Source organism: Oreochromis aureus, linkage group 23 (genome assembly GCF_013358895.1).
Source record: "Oreochromis aureus strain Israel breed Guangdong linkage group 23, ZZ_aureus, whole genome shotgun sequence".
NCBI classification, from domain to species: domain Eukaryota; kingdom Metazoa; phylum Chordata; class Actinopteri; order Cichliformes; family Cichlidae; genus Oreochromis; species Oreochromis aureus.
In genome coordinates, this window is record NC_052963.1 from 42641333 (window position 1) to 42659930 (window position 18598).

At 38.8% G+C, this 18598-nt stretch overlaps 1 protein-coding gene across 6 annotated transcripts in view; it reads left to right on the plus strand.

Annotated features, from left to right (window-relative positions):
• The window catches only part of LOC116317322 (guanine nucleotide-binding protein subunit alpha-11), a 45104-nt gene that overhangs the window by 13390 nt on the left and 13116 nt on the right, over positions 1–18598 (plus strand). For 5 of the 6 annotated variants that reach the window (XM_039606878.1, XM_039606880.1, XM_039606879.1 and 2 more), the window contains 3 exons: positions 14353–14537; positions 15814–15968; positions 17870–17998. In XM_039606878.1, the coding sequence (XP_039462812.1) occupies positions 14353–14537; positions 15814–15968; positions 17870–17998 (469 nt within the window). Of the gene's footprint in view, positions 1–14352; positions 14538–15813; positions 15969–17232; positions 17362–17869; positions 17999–18598 lie in introns of all 6 variants that reach the window. The other variant, XM_039606882.1, reaches the window with a different exon arrangement.

Genomic DNA, 18598 nt, shown 5'->3' on the forward strand with positions numbered 1-18598 from the left:
ATGTAATGCTCGTGTAGCTACTAAAAAAGCTTCTTTTTTTTTTTTTTTGCATGTTTACACAGCAACAAATTAGCTGTAGACAAGTTCCTGACAAGTCTTGGCCTAGGAAGAAGGAAGTGAAGTTGAAGACGAATCACAATTACTTGAGTGATTGTGAACTACGAAACCTTTGTCCAGTGAGAAATGCTGCTCTTCCAGTACAACAAGTGTTTTGATTAAATGGGAACCAAAATAGGCAGAATGATTAAATTGACATGCAAGTCCTTTAGAAGGAAAAGTATGCCAGGAATTTTCTCAAAACTGGAATAGAGATCCTGTGCTTGCTGCCCCTCTCCTTTTCGGTCTCTTTCTCATTCTTTCTCTCAGCGAAGATCTTGATGTGCTTTTACAGTCCACTTGTTTTATGCAGACACATTTCAAACCTACAAACGGAGGACAGGAGACTCGGGTTCCCTTTCCCCTTACCCATTCCTTCCAGTCAGCCTGTTATTTGGAAGGCATGTGAAAAATGACGGTCACTTGAACAGTCTTTAAAGTACACATGTAGCTGTAAATGCATTAGCAGTTGGTTAGAGGAATGGCCTGGCAGGTGTCTGGTATGTGGTGCCCACAAGTCTGTCTGCATTTTTAACTAGGACATGGTGGATTTATTTATTTTTCCCTTTTTTTTTTTTTTTTTTTTTTTTTTTTTTTTAAAGTTTAAGGTAAATTAAGGTTGTTTCTTCTTCTTCTCTCCTGTGATTAATGAGATGTGACACACCAGAGGCAGAACATATGCATGCTTACATTGCTTTTTGTTTTTTATTGCTAGTGGAAGCAAACAACTGGTTTCTGAGTTCTGGATGTGCAAAACTCCAGGTGCACTGCTGTCACTCACTGTGCAATGCTGCAATCTAAAACTACAGAGCCACAAACTAATTGTATTGAAATGTCAGTATCGGTTTGATTTGGACTGGAGCTAAAATCAGCTCTGGACTGGACACGAGCAGCATCATCGTGAACTTCAGATAATTCCTTATTTATCTTGTACTGATCCTTGGTGCAGCGCCTCAGTTTATCCATTGTTTGAAATGAACCATTTTAGCTATGGCAACTCAGATACTGTAGTGACCCCTTAAGTCAGCCAGCTAAAGTTGGGTAAATGGTATTGTAGTGTGTAAATTCTGAATCAGCCCCTGTTTCAGTTAAACTTATACTTGTAGCAATGTATTCTCAAGATGTAAAAACGATTTGGTACATTTTATTTATTGCTACCACAACTCAAGAATCATTATAATTAAGCAAGTTAATTAAGAAAGTTTAAGCAGCCTTTTCTTCGGAGCATTTTATGTGCTCCTGCAAAGGCCAATGCACCTGTTCACTTTAGGATCTACTGTACTCTCCCTTTAACGGTCTACCTAACTGCATTCAATCAGAACAAGTTGCAGGTAAAAATCTGGATACTTCAGTTGGGAAGTTATATTGGTTAATTTTATATTAGTATTGGCATTTTATAATGATTGTAAGGCTGCAACTAAAGCTTATTTCGATATTTTCAGGAACTCTTATCTCTGTTTCCTATGGGCAAACCTGTTTTAGGCTCAAGTCTGCCCACCTATGAATATTGCCCTGTTGTCTTGTCCCACAGCAAATTACAGTAATTACCCAGGAAACTTATGAATTTGAAAATATCAAATGTATTTTTAACATTGCTCAATAGGACTGTCAGAATAAAAATTAAATGTATAAAAATATTAGGTAATATTAGGTAAGTGCTAGAAGTCTTTTAAATGAGAAAATAATGTGCAAATAGGAAACTAAAAATGGCTTCTGTCCATAAGTTCAACTAAATCTCCAAATTAAACCCAAAAGATTTTTATTTAATTTTTTTCCCAGTCCAAAATAATAAGTTTATAGATGTTTCAGTTCATGAATTCACCATTACAGTGAACATCCTCTGGAGTGAGGCTTGCTCTTATCTTTGAGATGATGTTCCCAGCTTCTGTTAACCATGCTAAAGATGCTCACTGTCATGACTTTAACCATTTGAGAGTTGCAAGAGTCTCTTTTCAGGACAAACTCATTGATACGCCTACTAGTTAAACAGAACAAAACAGAATTGGAAAAGATGTAACGTTCAGTATATATTAGTCCCACCCAGATTAACTACCTAATATTAACTAGAAGACAGCGTAGCTACTTCTGTTTAATGTTTTACTGTCACATTTCAGCTAACGAAACTGAAATGGTGTTAGCTTTGCAAGCGTCACCCTGACAAGTTTGACAGGTAAGCTAACATAAACATTACTGTACAAATGCAAACATTACTATACTAACATTAACATAAACAAGATATCAACGCGATGCACGAACTCCCTAAAAGTGACCAATTCAGAGTTGATGTCACAGCAATAAAATTCTGCGTATTTATAGTCGACGTCATTGACTGTGTCGAAGAATTGTTGCAGCCCTAAATGATTGATAAATGGAGGGTTTGTTTTGTTTTGGGTTTTTTTTGTTTTTCTTTAAAGTAAAGATGGGCTAAACGTCCCTCAGTATATGAGTGATGTTGAATAGTTTGTTCACCAGTGAGTAGAGCAGGGCGATATGGCCAAAAATATTTATCACGATATATATTTGAAAATTTGCGATAACGATATAACTGACGATATAATTGATGCGAGACAAAATACAAAATACAACTCCACAACTTTACTAGCGCAAAAAACCCATCCATTTATTTTCACTTAAACAAGCAGCTGTTTTTATGTGCATTAAAGCTATAAAAAAAAAACTTTAACAGTGCAAATGCAAATTCCTTGCTGAAGGTTTAACCAAAGGCCATTTCCAGTAGAAATGGGCTGACATATCCTGAGCATAACCATGTATAATATCCACTGAAGTTAAAGAGGTGCTTTGCAACATTAAACTGCAGTGTGCCAAATAAAAAAATTCAAATACATATTTTTTGGACCATAAGGTGCACGGGATTATAAGGCACATTAAGCGAAACAAAGCAGTCAGATAAATCAAACTTTATTCAACTCATACTTCTTGCTTCCTCCACTTCTGTACCATTGATTCATTAATGCTGTATTCTATCACAGCTGCTCTATTCCCATGTTGTTGCAGTATATTAATGACTAACTTCGTATTGTAGATGGATTATCTCAGTTGTTCTCCTGACTGAAGTTTGGTCCGTTTACAGCATCCTGCCATGTGATTACATTTGTCTCTAACTATCAGGAACCTTCACGTTAACTTTTATCGAGTGGAAAAGTGTTAGCCTTCATCCTGCAGCTTCACTGTTTATGTTATGCTAACATAGCTGTGTCGTTAGCGATCACGTAGCACATCATTATATACCAGCTAGCCCAACTTCAGTAACCCTACAAACGTCACTGCTGTTTAGTTTCCTGTCTTCATTTATGTTGGAAGTGATAGCAGAGCTGTACGTTTTAAATTTTTCAGAAATCTGTCAGAACATGCTATATCATGCTAGGTAACGAGCGAAACTAGCGACCTAGTTTCCGCTAACTTCTAACTCCGTTAAATGTAATAAATTCTGTTTTCATGGATGCCTGGATGTTAAACTTCATAGTTACACCTGGTAAAGCAGCAATGCTGATCATTTTATTAAAGGTGAAAGAATTTAGACAGTTTTTAACTCCCAGTGATGCCACAGTGTTCGTTTGACTTTGGGACCTGAAGCGGACGGAGTTTTAGACCCAGATTACTCCCAGATTTACGAGCACCTTAGTCCGACAAACACGGTAATAACGACGGCCCGCTTGCATGTTCTACAAAACATGTGCTTTGATGTGTATCTGACAAACACCAAAACAGTTCCACATCACTGAAGTTGCACCATTTTTACAAACCAATTCTGGTTCATCCGTTTCACTCAACGATCTGCTTTCTCCCTTCTCATTCTCTGTTGCCGCCATGCTTTTTCGGCCATGTGCGTATGAAAACAAAGGCACTGCGCATGCGCGTTTTACCCATATTCTATCGCGATATTTCATTTTCTTATCGTTGCCTAACATTATACCGGTATTACCGTGAACGATATAATATGGCCCAGCCCTACCAGTGAGTACTCTGTGCGACCATGATGTAAGAAACTCTCCTAGTTTGTCCAGATTAAAGCTTGGTGTATGGTTGAAATGTTGTTAATAAAGCTGTAGGTGTTTCAGTCTTGAAACACCTCAGCTCTCAGTCACTTTAAATAAGGTGATGTCATGCGCTGCCCAACTCAATTGTATCTGTTGCACTGCTTTGCTTGCGCTGCCAAGTTCAACTTTGCAAGCACCGATGCAGGAGTCAGCCAGTCGAATTTTGTTTTATTCATATTGCTCCAGCATGGATGCTACCACATTATAAAAATATCCTGAGAGCAGGTGTCTGTGCAGTTTAATGTCAAACTGAAGGTGATCACTGAGTAATCTGACTGTTTACAGTGTACAGGTATTAAGCTGGCTATTGTTAATTGTGTTAAATGTAATGAATGAATGTTGTCAGTGTGATGATCGCACCAACAGTGATCCCCGACCACTGTCGAGCATTGAAGCAATATCTGTGTTAATCTTGCCTAAGAGGTATGAGGTAACAAAATATAAATTCTCAAGTAAATATCAGTACTTTTTGCTTTTGTATTTTTAATGAATGGTGACCTTAACTTTACTGCCTTCTGACTCTACAGGAGGAAAAAGCCAAGACATGGCTGCATGGTCAACAGGTTAGGTTAGGTTCTTAAATTCCTTCAAGGTGAATACGGCCACTTGACAGTTAATCATTCAGTTCCTGTACAGTAACTACAGCCTCCAGCGTTTTAGTCCTTCCCAACACTGAGCTTAAGTGGATAGAACTTCCTTTTTGATGTGCTTGGAGAAATTTTAAGGAATCATTTACTCTGCACGCACATCTTGTCTTTTTGACTAAATGCAAAGCTGTTAGTTAACCCTCATAATGTCCTCCCGATTTCCATACAGCTGTTGTCCTCAGGGGTCAAAAATGTCCCCACTTCATTTGAGTGTTTTTTAAAGTATAAAGTATAAATTGTCAATCAATTCAGTGTTACATCTTAGTTTTACTTAAGACCAACACATTAACACAAAATTTACCCAACATTACACATTTTAGGGCCACCAGACCTTGTTTACAAAAAATACACCCTGTTTTTTAAGCGGAAATAAAACAAGAAAATAAAATATTTAATTGTTTAGATAATTTTGACTATCTGACTAACTACAGAGTGCTGTATGTTGAACTTTAGTGAAAAATTTGTTTTTGAACCATTTAACATTTTTAAATGGCAGCACATAATCACACCTGTTGTCCTCAGGGGTCAAAAATGTCCCCACTTCATTTGACTGTTTTTTAAAATATAAATTATAAATTGTCAATCAATTCAGTGTTACACCTTAGTTTTACTTAAGACCAACACATTAACACAAAATTTACCCAACATTTTACATTTTAGGGCCACCAGACCTTGTTTACATAAAGTACACTGTGTTTTTGAGCAAAAATAAAATGAGACAATGTAATATTTAATTTTTAGATAATTTTGACTATCTGACTAACTACAGAGTGCTGTATGTTGAACTTTAGTGAGAAAGTTTTTTTTTGAAGTGTTTATAATTTTTAAATGGCAGCACATAATCACACCTGTTGTCCTCAGGGGTCAAAAAAATGTCCCCACTTCATTTGAGTGTTTTTAAAGTATAAATTATAAATTGTCAATCAATTCAGTGTTACACCTTAGTTTTACTTAAGACCAACACATTAACACAAAATTTACCCAACATTACACATTTAAGGGCCACCAGACCTTGTTTACATAAAGTACACTGTGTTTTTGAGCGAAAATAAAATCAGACAATGAAATATTTAATTGTTTAGATAATTTTGACTATCTGACTAACTACAGAGTGCTGTATGTTGAACTTTAGTGAGAAAGTTTTTTTTTGAAGTGTTTATAATTTTTAAATGGCAGCACATAATCACACCTGTTGTCCTCAGGGGTCAAAAATGTCCCCACTTCATTTGAGTGTTTTTTAAAGTATAAATTATAAATTGTCAATCAATTCAGTGTTACACCTTAGTTTTACTTAAGACCAACACATTAACACAAAATTTACCCAACATTACACATTTAAGGGCCACCAGACCTTGTTTACATAAAGTACACTGTGTTTTTGAGCGAAAATAAAATCAGACAATGAAATATTTAATTGTTTAGATAATTTTGACTATCTGACTAACTAAAGAATGCTGTATGTTGAACTTTAGTGAAAAAAATTTTTTGAACCATTTACATTTTTTAATGGCAGCACATAATCACACCTGTGGTCCTCAGGGGTCAAAAATGTCCCCACTTCATTTGACTGTTTTTAAAATATAAAGTATACTTTGTCAATCAATTCAATGTTACGTCTTAGTTTTACTTAAGACCAACACATTAACACAAAATTTACCCAACATTTTACATTTTAGGGCCACCAGACCTTGTTTACATAAAATACACTGTGTTTTCGAGTGGAAACAAAACAAGAAAATAAAATATTTAAAAGTTCAGATAATTTTGACTATCTGACTAACTACAGAGTGCTCTATGTTGAACTTTAGTGAAAAAGTTTTTTTGAACCATTTATAATTTTTAAATGGCAGCACATAATCACACCTGTGGTCCTCAGGGGTCAAAAATGTCCCCATCTGGTTTGATTGATACTTAATTACTATGAAGTGGATTTTTCCCCACTTTTAATTAAAACTTAATTCAAACATTCTGACACATTTTTTTATTCCATTTCAAATTTAAGTCTGTTAAAAACCTCATAAAATGAATTTTTTCTTTGTTTTCGGGTAAAAATAAATCAAATCATCAGTTATTGTGATTATCGTTTCACAACCAGAGTCAGTTGCTTTAGCAGATGATCACAGACGGTATATGTCAAAGTTAATTTAGAAAGCTGTTTTAAACTACAAGTTTTTACTGGCAGCAAATAATCACATCTGTTGTCCTCTGCGCTCAAAAATGACCCTGTTTGCTTTGACTGTTTATAAAGCCATAAGTATAAAATATCATCCATCTCTGTGTTTCAAGGTTTTATTCAACTTTATTCCAACTCATTACCTGACAGTTTTCTATATTTTGGCATGGTAGGACACCAGGGCATGGGTCTGAGTGAAGGCAAACTTTCATGTCCATATTTGACACAAGTGCAGGAGGAAGCTCAGGTTTATTCCTCTGCACTGGTCCCATCATGGACAGCTTTCTTTTCTGCAGTTGCAGGCAAGGGTCATATACAGTAAACAAGTTGTTACAGGTGATTGTTTTCTTTTGAAACCTGCAATGTTAGGGACAACTCGCGTGTCCTGACTGCAGGCCAGACGTTTGCCATCGGTACACTAGCATGTTCCATGTACAGCTGGACCTGGCATGACATACTGCCATGTTTTTATCTCATAGGTTTACTTGGGATGTTCTGTTGGAATGGACAGAGTCCTCTGAACGGGACTTTGTGCTCATACAGTCACATCAGTATCAGGATCTTACATCACAGCAGGAGAAACACCCACTTGTTCCATACACCTCAAATGGGAGCGCGTTTGTGTCATGAGCGACAGGGCTCGCAAAATCGCTAGCCAACGTCGCGGAGCTAGTGATATCTCCAGTCGGGCGATCATATAGCCCGACGGGCGGGCCCCCTGCACGATGATCATCTATTGTGTCTTTATCAAGAAATTATATCCTTTTGCGCTTCTATGATTAATCTTGTGTCACCTTTAAAACTGCTCTACCAGACTCAGGATGTCATAAACTGTCCGTAGCGACTCCACGGATGTAGAATCAACATACCCACATAAGACTACAGCTGCATTCGATCCATTTTTTCCCTCTTGTTGTCCCTCCTTGTTCGTCATAGAGTTAGCTGTAGAGCAGCTCATCTGCTAATTGGATGGTTGTTGGTTCAGTCTCTGTGTGCTCTAGTCTGGAGTTCTTACCAAGGTGTCCTTGGGCAAGTTACTGAACCCCAACTTGGTCTCTGATGCATCCATTGGCATGTGAACGTTAAAAGCAGAATACAAGCAGAACACTGTGTATAATGCGTTCAGTGCTCGAGTAGAAAAGCCAATGAAGGAGTATGGGACCTGGCATATGTGCTTGGACTGTGATAGATTATCTTTCTCTGTGGCACATGAGAGAGTCATGCATCGTCTGTCATTGGGATGTTAGAAGACCAGATCAATGTTTCCTCACATTACTGCAAATATTCCTCCGTCTCAGCTGACTCCTCTTTCCTGCTTGATTCTTTGTCTTCATCATAATTGAAATGGATGATGTGCAGTCCTCTGACACATCTTCTATTCCAGTTTCACATTCTGAAAACTCAAGAAACTTCAAGAAGCCCAGTCACTTTCTTTCCAAGTTCCTCAGACTACAATGCCCTGGATGCCCAAGAACCTACTTGAACATAGTTCAGATTCTTCATCACTTTTCTTCACTTCATAGCTTTCTTCCACTTCTGCAGGTGGGTGATGTGCTTTTTCAGAGAAAGGGTAGCATGTGCTCTAAATATTGACAATATTTTCTATATCTTCTAACCCTGGATCTTCCTGAACATTGATTCTTCCTCCTCATTATACTAGAGGACAATATGTGCTTTGTCCTACTGGTCATTGCTTTGCACAACATGGTAAAAAAAGTATGCTCATCAAAGTATGCAAATCTCTAGTGCAATGGAGGCTTGTGAGCATACTTTCTGTGTATGTATTATTGTAGGGTCGACCTTACAATACGAAGCACTTTGATGCGACTGTTGTTTTGATTTGGCGCAGTATAAATAACATTTTATTGAATATAGAGCACCTGCCTCCTCATTGTGCTGCCTGTTGTTGTTGTTGTTGTGGTTGTTATGACCAGTGCTTGACCCCAAACATCAGTGATCCAAGATCAAAGATGTTTGATAGCAGTATGTTGTGAAAATACTGCCTTTTGCAACACTTTGTACTTTGGGGTCATTTTTTGTCCACGAGGACAACAGGTGTTATAAAATCGAATAAAACCCCATAAATAAATCAAATTACTTAAAACTTATTCCAATCATGCATAGTATAGTAATGAATAACTTCTGTTATTTTCAGACCATTTGATGAATAAAAAACATATTTTTGATAGCAAAAGATTTCTGTAGAGGACAAAAATGACCCGTGGACAACACAAGGGTTAAAGCAAGGTAAAACTTTGCATTCAACTGAATAAGATGGATCAGTAGCTACCCCCCACCCCCCTCATGTTCCTTGTTAGTTAATGGTTATTTGGCTAAACGACTAATACCTTGGTTAGAGCATGTTGTTGGCAGAGTGACATGGTTCTGCTTCAGTTAACGATCAAAAGTGAGTTACTGGGCTTTTCCACTCTGGTTTTGCTGTGTTGGGGGTTTCAAAATTGTTAAAGGTCACCAGTGCATTTATTTTTGCATACAAAACCTTTACTTTTGAACCGTTACTGTTCATATCTATGCAGACCTTATTAGAATATAACAAGTCAAATTTTGCATAAAGCAGAACAGAGGGCTAGAGCAGGGCGATATGACCAAAAATATTTATCACGATATACATTTGAAAATTTGCGATAACGATATAACTGACGATATAATTGACACTAGACAAAATACTTTACAACTCCACAACTTTATTAGTGCAAAAAGAAACCCATCAATGTATTTTCACTTAAACAAGCAGCTGTTTTTATGTGCATTAAAGTTATATAAAATGTAACACTGCAAATTCCTTGGACAGTTTAACCAAACGCCATTTCCAGTAGAAATTGGCCGACATATCCTCAGCATAACCATGTATAATATCCACAAAACTTAAAAAGAGGTTATACACACATAATACGGTAATATTATGTTGAAGCACAGATACGTATCACTCCGCGAGGCGCCTGCCTCGCGATAGCCGTAATGTCTCCGACAATCCATCAAGCGGTGCGGGTTCGTAGCTTAGCAAAGTCGTACTAAAACATCTGACAGATTTTCGGCGCCGTGTACCACATAAAATCGTTTCGAGGTCAGTAAACACAACCAGAATTCATACATAAGGCACACGGGATTATAAGGGGCACTGTCGATTTTCAGAAAAATCAAAGGATTGATTTTAAGTGTGCCGTATTTTCCAAACAACACGGTAATAACGACGGCCCGCTAGCATGCTCTACCAAAAATAGTGCTTTGTTGTGTATCTGACGGACGAAAGCTAAACCAGTTCCACACCACTGAAGTTGCAGCATTTTTACAAACCAACTCTGGTTCATCCGTTTCATTTAACGATCCACTTTCGCTCTTCTCATTCTGTGTAGCCGCATGTGTGCGTATGTAAACATAGGCACTGCGCATGCGCTGCGTTTACCCACATTCTATCGCGATATTTCATTTTGCTATCGTTGCCCAAAATTACACCGGTATTACCGTGAACGGTATGATATAGCCCAGCCCTACAGAGGGCAACTTGCAAATACACAGAATCTTATAGTCTCTACACAGTTTTCCTGCTGAAGTCTACTTCTTATCCATTTAATAACTCAAATTCTAAGTATGCACTGCCTGTAAAAGTACAGATGTGGATGCAGTGTTTTTGTATTTTGTTTCACATTTTGTCATTTAAAGAAAACAAGGAAGTCTTAATGAAAAAGTGCATGGGTAGGTCTTTCATGTCTTAATCATGTTATCTTTGGGCATTTGGCCAGTGTTAAATTGACAGATCAGTCACAGCCTTCAGTAAAATGGGTACAACCAAATTGTTTGATCAGTTCAGTGTAATTATAATACAAAATTAAAATATTACAGCTCTACTCTGCCATTTCTATAGTATAGACTTTCAATAATTCGATCCCCACAAATTAAAAAAATATATATCATCAGTACATATTAAACCTTTCATATGTAAGCAAAGGAGACCATAAACAAACTTGACATTCAGCAAGCTGTGGGCTGCTTATGGTCAAAGGGGGGGGGAAATGGATGAACAAAAAATAAGTTAAAAACACAAGAAGTGGAGTAGTGTCTCAATGTAGTGAGGCTCGTCTGAATCCAATGTGACTTGACCTCAAATCTGACGTGGTAGTTAAGTGTTACAGTGTCTCTATACACTCTGTAGCTGGGAAAGTGCCGTCTGAGAAAAATGTATATGGACAGAACTGGTAACGAGGGTGAGCTACGTTAATCCGCTACTTAAATCCGACATTTCGACTGTGCTTACTGGCAGAATTCCTCTGACCCTTCTTTTCTACACTGTCCTCATCTTTTGAGCCTTGGGCTGTGTCCATTGGGGTGTCATGTTCAGTAAAGCTGCTCAACATTTTCGTCATTTTGTCACCGATCTCAGTCGCACCCGTAACATGCTGGTGTGTATGGTGGCATTAGCCCAGACATTAGCACGTGACCTGCTAGCTCTTCCTCATATACTCTGTGCGAGAACCTAACCCAACGTGGCTCCAGCTATAATCCAACCACACGATTTGTTTGGCACAATGCTATTATTGTCATTTGGTTTTCATGTCAAAATATGGATGGTATGAGTTCTATTGACCTTATACTCACTGTCTCATTTCTAATGAGGAAAAGTTATTTTGCACCAATTATCTCTTTCATTTCGTTGCCAAGCCCTAGCTGTAAGATTAGAAAAAAATGTTTTAAAGTTGCATGTTTGACTGGGCTCTCTGAATACAAACTGAAGCCTATCAGCTGCTGTTTTCAGCCGTGTATTTAGAGGTCCAGTGTAGGAGTTGCCATGGGAACTAGCATTACCCCTCAGGAGTAGCTCCAGCGAGTGTACAGTTGCTTGTCCGTGAGAAATGCTTCGGCTGGGTTTTCCAGTTAAGCGGGAGAACAGTAGGAACTGTTGAATTAAGCTGATCATGCCTGCAAGACATGCCTCTGTCCTCTGGCTGTTTGGGAAAAGCAAATACGCTGGAATACACACACATCAAATTCATAGGATAGCTGCACCTTTTCTCAGCCTTTGTTTTTAAACTTACCGTGTTGCTGAAGCCAAGGAGGTAAGAAAAATGTGTACAGTACTGTCCCTCAAAACCCACCAACACACTTCCCTTCTGTTCAACTCTTCAGTCAATAGGAGAGTGAACACTCCAGGGCTGTGTCTTAACAATTGCTATTTATGTCCCTCTCTCAAAGACTTACTCTGTCTGAAGGGGAAACTCCAATGTTGCCTGACCTGTTTTCCACAGTGAAAGATCCTGTCTGGTTAGAGGGCAGGCAGCACTCAGGGCACTCCTTGACTGTACTGTGCTCCTCATTCAGCGAGAGCAAAACTGGTCTCTCGGCATCCTTGGAAGGCATTTCAGCTACTATGTCTTGGGAATACGAGCTGTGCTTCAAAACGCAATGTGCTTTCCATTATCTAATCAGCCACTACAGTTATGATTCAACATTGTAGCTCTAAATATATCAATGTGGGCCTTTACTCACAGCCACCCTTCAGCCACTTGTGCTGAATGGTAGTGTAATTGTTTTTAAGTTCTACTTTGACCCATATTAAAATATTTTAACAGCTATCAAACTTTCTATTTGATCATGTCATTTATGGCTTTAAGTTGGATGTTTTATTAAACTAACAATATTCCGGTACTGTGAAAATAAAGGTCACCTTACAGCCTGCTCTTTTGAGTTGTAGCTTTCCTTTACAGAAATCTGAATTAACTCTAATGACGTAAGCTCAGAAAGATACAATTTATCTTATAGCTGAAGCCCTTTGGAATAGGAGGATAAAGATGGACCATGCAATGTCGCATTTTGTGCACATCGTAACTGTAACAGCATCTTGTTAAGCAGGCTTGTGGACAAACCTGTAATATTAAAATTCTATAAGCTAAAGACTTGGTTAACACACGCTATCAGTTGCAGCTTGAGATAAGTAGAGCAAAAATGAGACTGAAAGGTAGAGACCTGATAGTGTAGCTGAAACTGCAGTGACTCAGACTTGAGTGCTGGGAGAAGTGAGATGGAGAGATGAGCGGCGGAGATCTCGATCAGGGTTGTAGAGGAAGAAAATAGATGGTGGAATGGGGGTGGAAGAGACGATTGCTGCATGGTAATACTGGAGGGTTAGTTTCGGTTAGGCTGCTAACTGCCTTGTCTTTTTAAATCTTACTCTTTGGGTTATGTCCGCAGCATACAAACCCTGATGCTTTCAGTCTGACTCCAAGCCCAGAGTGGTAGTTTGCTCACAGAATATGTCCATATAAAGATACAGAACCTGCTGTGGACAGTCTTGTGGGGAAGTTAAAGAGTGTGTGTGAGTGAGAGAGGGGGATCTGTGGGGTTATGTGTAGTTCCTTCTCTGCATGTGCAAGCAGGTTTTCTTGTCTGTGACTTTGTCTTTTTGTGTGTTTATGCACGTGTGCATATGCATGATGAGTGTGATACAAAATTGGAGAAGTGAACTTGGTGTACCCAGCTCTTTGTTGAGCTGAGGTGAGCCATGCAGCCCTCGTGTGGTCAGTCGGGCCTTTTCGGTAACCACTGCCAAAACAACCATTGCACTGCATTGTTACATTGCACAATTCTGGACTGGAGGTAACAAGACAATAGCTTGACCATAATTAACCCCAGAAACATCTATGTAGTTTAAGCTTTGTTTTTTAGAGCTGGAGAGTTATTTACAGTGAGTTATATAATGCTCAAATATCTCACCAGAAATGCATACATCCTGAACTGGTGAAGCAGAGAAGGGCTTGACATTGAGGTCTGGATTATTGCCTGTGGACACGATGGTGCACATTTCTTCTTGACCTCATGCATCAACACTAAGATGTAGGTGGACACACGAGGCCAGCCTGTTGCAGAGACAGACCAATTCATTGCCACAGAAATGAGTTATATTAAAAAAGGCTACTTTTAAACTAGTTTCTGGAATGCTTGGTTGACCTGTTGAAAACTGATTTGTACCCACAACTCTTTTATTTTACTTCTTGCTTAGTTTGCTCTCAGCAAAAATACATTTTCAGGCTACATTACTATAAAATGCCAAGTGCAGAAGTGTTACATGGATGGGTTACAAATGATCATGTGTTATGGATGATATTTGCATTTATTTGAATGGTTGCTTCCTCTAGATTTCAATTTGTGTAACTTGACGACTGTCTCATTTGAATCTTTCTTTCGTTCGTTTCTTTTTTCTTTCTTTTCTTTTTTTTTTTTAAATGTTTGCAAGAAAATAATAATGCTGCTGTAACTTTTGTTCCTAGGGCACACACAGCACACTGAAAGATACCTTTTACACCAGTTTCTCCATTCATAATGGTTGCTTTCAGCAGTTTGCTTACTGCTCCCATCCATTTTCCAGGTACTGGAGAAAGTGGAAAGAGCACTTTCATCAAGCAGATGAGAATAATCCATGGCTCAGGCTATACAGATGAAGACAAGAAGGGCTTCACCAAACTGGTCTACCAGAACATCTTCACCTCGATGCAGGCCATGATCCGTGCAACTGAGAACCTTAAGATCCCCTTCAAGTATGACCAGAACAAGGTGTGTATTATTAGGAGGCAGAAATGTATTGTTATAGCATTTGGATGGACGCATCGGCGCATCAAGTATTTGTACTGGCTAATTTGCTGGGAACATGTGTGGAAAGATAGACAGCAAGCAGATCTTGGTATGCATCAAATATTGTGTATAAAAGTTAATGTACCCATTAGTTTGTGAACACCTTTTGACGTTAAAGCCTCTATGTTAGCTTTATGGCTTTCTTTATTTATGTATATTTTTTGAAATGACATTTTATAGTATGTCATACCATGTCATCAATAATGTTAGCTAGCTTCATTAGCAAGCTGCATCCATAAACTGTGTGGCTGCATCACACAGATACCTGCTAAGAAGTAATGACTAAGAAAATACTAGGTTTTCACTCAGGAAAACTGCAGCAGAGACTTCTTGGGTGGGGTTTTACCACGCAGCAAGCCATATTATTTGGAAATGGACTGGTATTTTATATAGCACTTTTGTAGTCTTACTGACCACTCAAAGGGCTTTTACACTGCAAGCCACATTTAGTCATACATTCCACCTCATATCCATGGCCAATTTAGAATAAACACTAAACCCAACATGTCTTTGGACTGTGGGAAGAAGCCAGGGCATGCAGAGGAAAGCCATGATGCAAGAACAGGCAAATGCCACACAGAAGGCCAGCGAGATCCTTTAAATTGGGAACCTTTTTGCTGTAAAGCAACATTGCTAACAATCCAAGAGCTAATTCCAACCTGCATTTATTTGGCAAATAATGGCGTTGAAATTGCTCCAGAACACACAAACGCCACGAAGTGGAGAGGCCCAGTTAAGTGTCTCAGATCAGCCCAGTGGACAGATCAGCTACAGCTATCTGTGTCTGCTTAATAGGCCGTGCTGTAAGCCTTTATAAAAACCTAGATGGGTTTAAAAAATTCAACCCCTGTATAGTGATGAGAGGAGAAATGGGCTGAAACCAAAACACTTTTTGTACCAGACTCTAAACATGCTAATATCATTCTTAGAGTTGAGCATTTTACCATGGAAGCCTATAGGGATGGACCTACTTATGGTGCCAGTCTTAAGGGGCCATTTAAAGAACTTCAGGTTTTAGTGTTGTGTTGGCTTAAGAGTTTTCCAGAGGTGGAAAATAAATCCACAATATTCTCCTGTCTGTTAATTCCACATGTGATTAGATACTTTAAATCATGAACTTTAATATGAAATAATTTTTAGAAATGCTGTGAAGCACTGCTTAAATGTCTTTTTGTATGTTTTTATTTTGTTCTTCCAGAACAATGCCCTGCAGGTGCGTGAGGTGGACGTAGAGAAGGTTGCATCGTTCGATCAGCCGTACATTAGCGCGATAAAGATGCTGTGGGCTGACCCTGGCATCCAGGAAGCGTATGATCGCAGGAGAGAGTACCAGCTCTCTGACTCGACCAAGTAGTACGTCTGACATTTAATAATTTACTGAATGACTGTTTGCCTTGTGTTTAAGTGGTGTAGCATGTTAGAATTTATATTTTTGTTTTCTAAAAATGACACAAAAATATTGGGGGCCAGACGGACGACATCCATTCGGTTGCAGCAAGAGAACAGAATTCAGCAGATGGCATGAGGAGATCTTGGCAGGTTTATAAATGATGGTAGTAATATATAGAGCCAATTCCAACCTGCATTAATCTATTTGAGCCAAATGTGGCTACTTTGAACAGTTGAAGATTGGGGTCAAACTGAAGCTTTGCGTGATGCATTTATAGTGTAAGTGTTTTGTTAAGAAACAAACTTGTCATCCCCTTTCAGGGTTTCCATATTTTATGTTTCAGACTCATCTTAATATGGATTATATTCATTTTTACACATGAATCAACACAAATGGGCAAGACAAAAGGTTTTTTATACTCAATTAAACAGCAATATCAATTTACATGAATACTTGGAGCATTTGCTATGGCAGGGGTCTACCTGTGGCTACTTCATTTTATTGGATAATTGTAAAATGCAAACTCCTAATTATAAATGGCCTCAAGTTTTAAAGAACTGTGTGTAGACCTGTAAGAAATGATTGTCGGAGTACAGTTCTGGACAATGAAAATCAAGAAAATTGTAAATGTCAAAGAGCAAAGTAACCTTTGGAAACCAGTCACTTAGTTGGGCCACTCGCTCAAACTGAGGAGTCTGGGACAAAGAACTATCTTTACTAGCTTCTTTGTACATGTACAACCATCACTTTAGTGTTTTACCACGCAGGCCTTTATGGTACAATGGCCAGATCAAAGCTACTCATCTTTAGAAAGATAATGGACACAAATGGGATCATAAGGAAGCAGGTTCAGACCTGAATCCTGAAAAGGGGAAATGTAATTTTTCGAATTAAATGGCAAGGTTAAATTTACTGCATTTATATTGTGTTACATTCATTTTGGCTACATTCATGTGCACATCTATCCAGCACTTTAAATGCTTCGGTGCATGAATGTGCATAACAACGTATGCATTGGTCCCAGGTGGAGTTCAGCATGCTGGATGCTCCACTCTGCACCTCAGAAAAACAAGAACAAAAGAATTATTATTGAATCCATTTTAAAATGAGTTGAGCAACTCAAAAGGGTCTGACAATGAAAGCACTGTTGATGTGCATGTGGTCTTTTACTTGACAGTTGTCTCTGTGCATACATGTGCATCTGTTATGTTCCCTCCCCCTTCGCAGTTACCTTAACGATTTAGAACGAATATCAACACCAGGGTACGTACCCACTCAGCAAGATGTGCTGCGGGTCCGAGTGCCCACCACCGGCATCATTGAGTACCCATTTGACCTGGAGAATATTATATTCAGGTACTGGTGTCTAGTGCTCCTGCTGGTGTTACTGGTTGGCTAGCTGCAGAAAAGTTGGTCAGCCAGTTGGAAACCGCCGATGCCGCTATCTCCATCTACAAGGTGTTGCACAGCAAGGCTCAGCACATTCCTGATGGTACGCTCTCAAAGACTAGCCTTGAGTTTAAGCCTTAAGCTACAAGACTTTACACAGAGACATTAGTTTTTAATTTAACTTTAGAGGATGCCGCTTATCTTTTTAGAAACCTACAAGCCTTCACTTTGAGCTTTTTGACAGTGGGAAAAAGTTAAAACTGAGAATTATGTCTTTTAGAGCTGCCATCAAGGATATAGCTCAATTTCATTTGGAGGGGCGCTAGCGTGAAATGTCCCCCATCCACTCCTAACCCTCGGAAATCTTTGGTTGCATCTGGACTGATGCACTTGCTTTTGGATGCAATATGCTTTATCTGCTGTATGCTTCACTTTCTTTCCTCCCTCTGTCTTTTGTTGTCCTTCTTGTCTCTAGCTATCTAAGTGATCTGGATCGTATTGCTGACCCGTCCTATCTACCAACCCAACAGGATGTGCTTAGGGTTCGAATCCCAACCACTGGGATCATAGAATACCCTTTCGACTTGCAAAGCATCATTTTCAGGTAGAAGACGACATACATTATCTTGACACAGATTTCAAAGGGATTGGGTATACACAATTTGGGTTAAAGTGTTTTGTCTCTATTTGTACGTTGGCCCTCAAAGTTGGATTATAACCATGATCTATCCTACGGTGCATTATCCTGATATCATTATCAATTAATAAGTCAACAGAAACTTGATCTGCTAGTATATCTACAGCTGATGATCTAAAGATTTAGTCATTATGGTAAAGTTTATTTTGCAACATTTAATATTAAGTCAAAAACTGGACACTTTCTATCATATCATTAGCAATCCCAGTCTAATTTCACACTATGCATGGTGCATTTGGTGTGGAAATGTGTGATCAGAACCAACTGGATCACCTGCAGCTGACTGTGATCTACTTCAGGGTGCAGTTTTTGGTGCATTTCAAGGATAATCACAGATAATTTGAGCTTCATCTAAACAAATGCCGTACTCGTCAGCTTTCTCTCCACGACTCTCCGTGACTGCTTCTTGAGGGTGAAATTGAAGTTGCGGAGTCTGTGTTTTGACCAATGTTCCCTCTAAGCTGCGCGCGTGCACAATTGCGCACTGCGGGCACGGTCTCTGCGCAC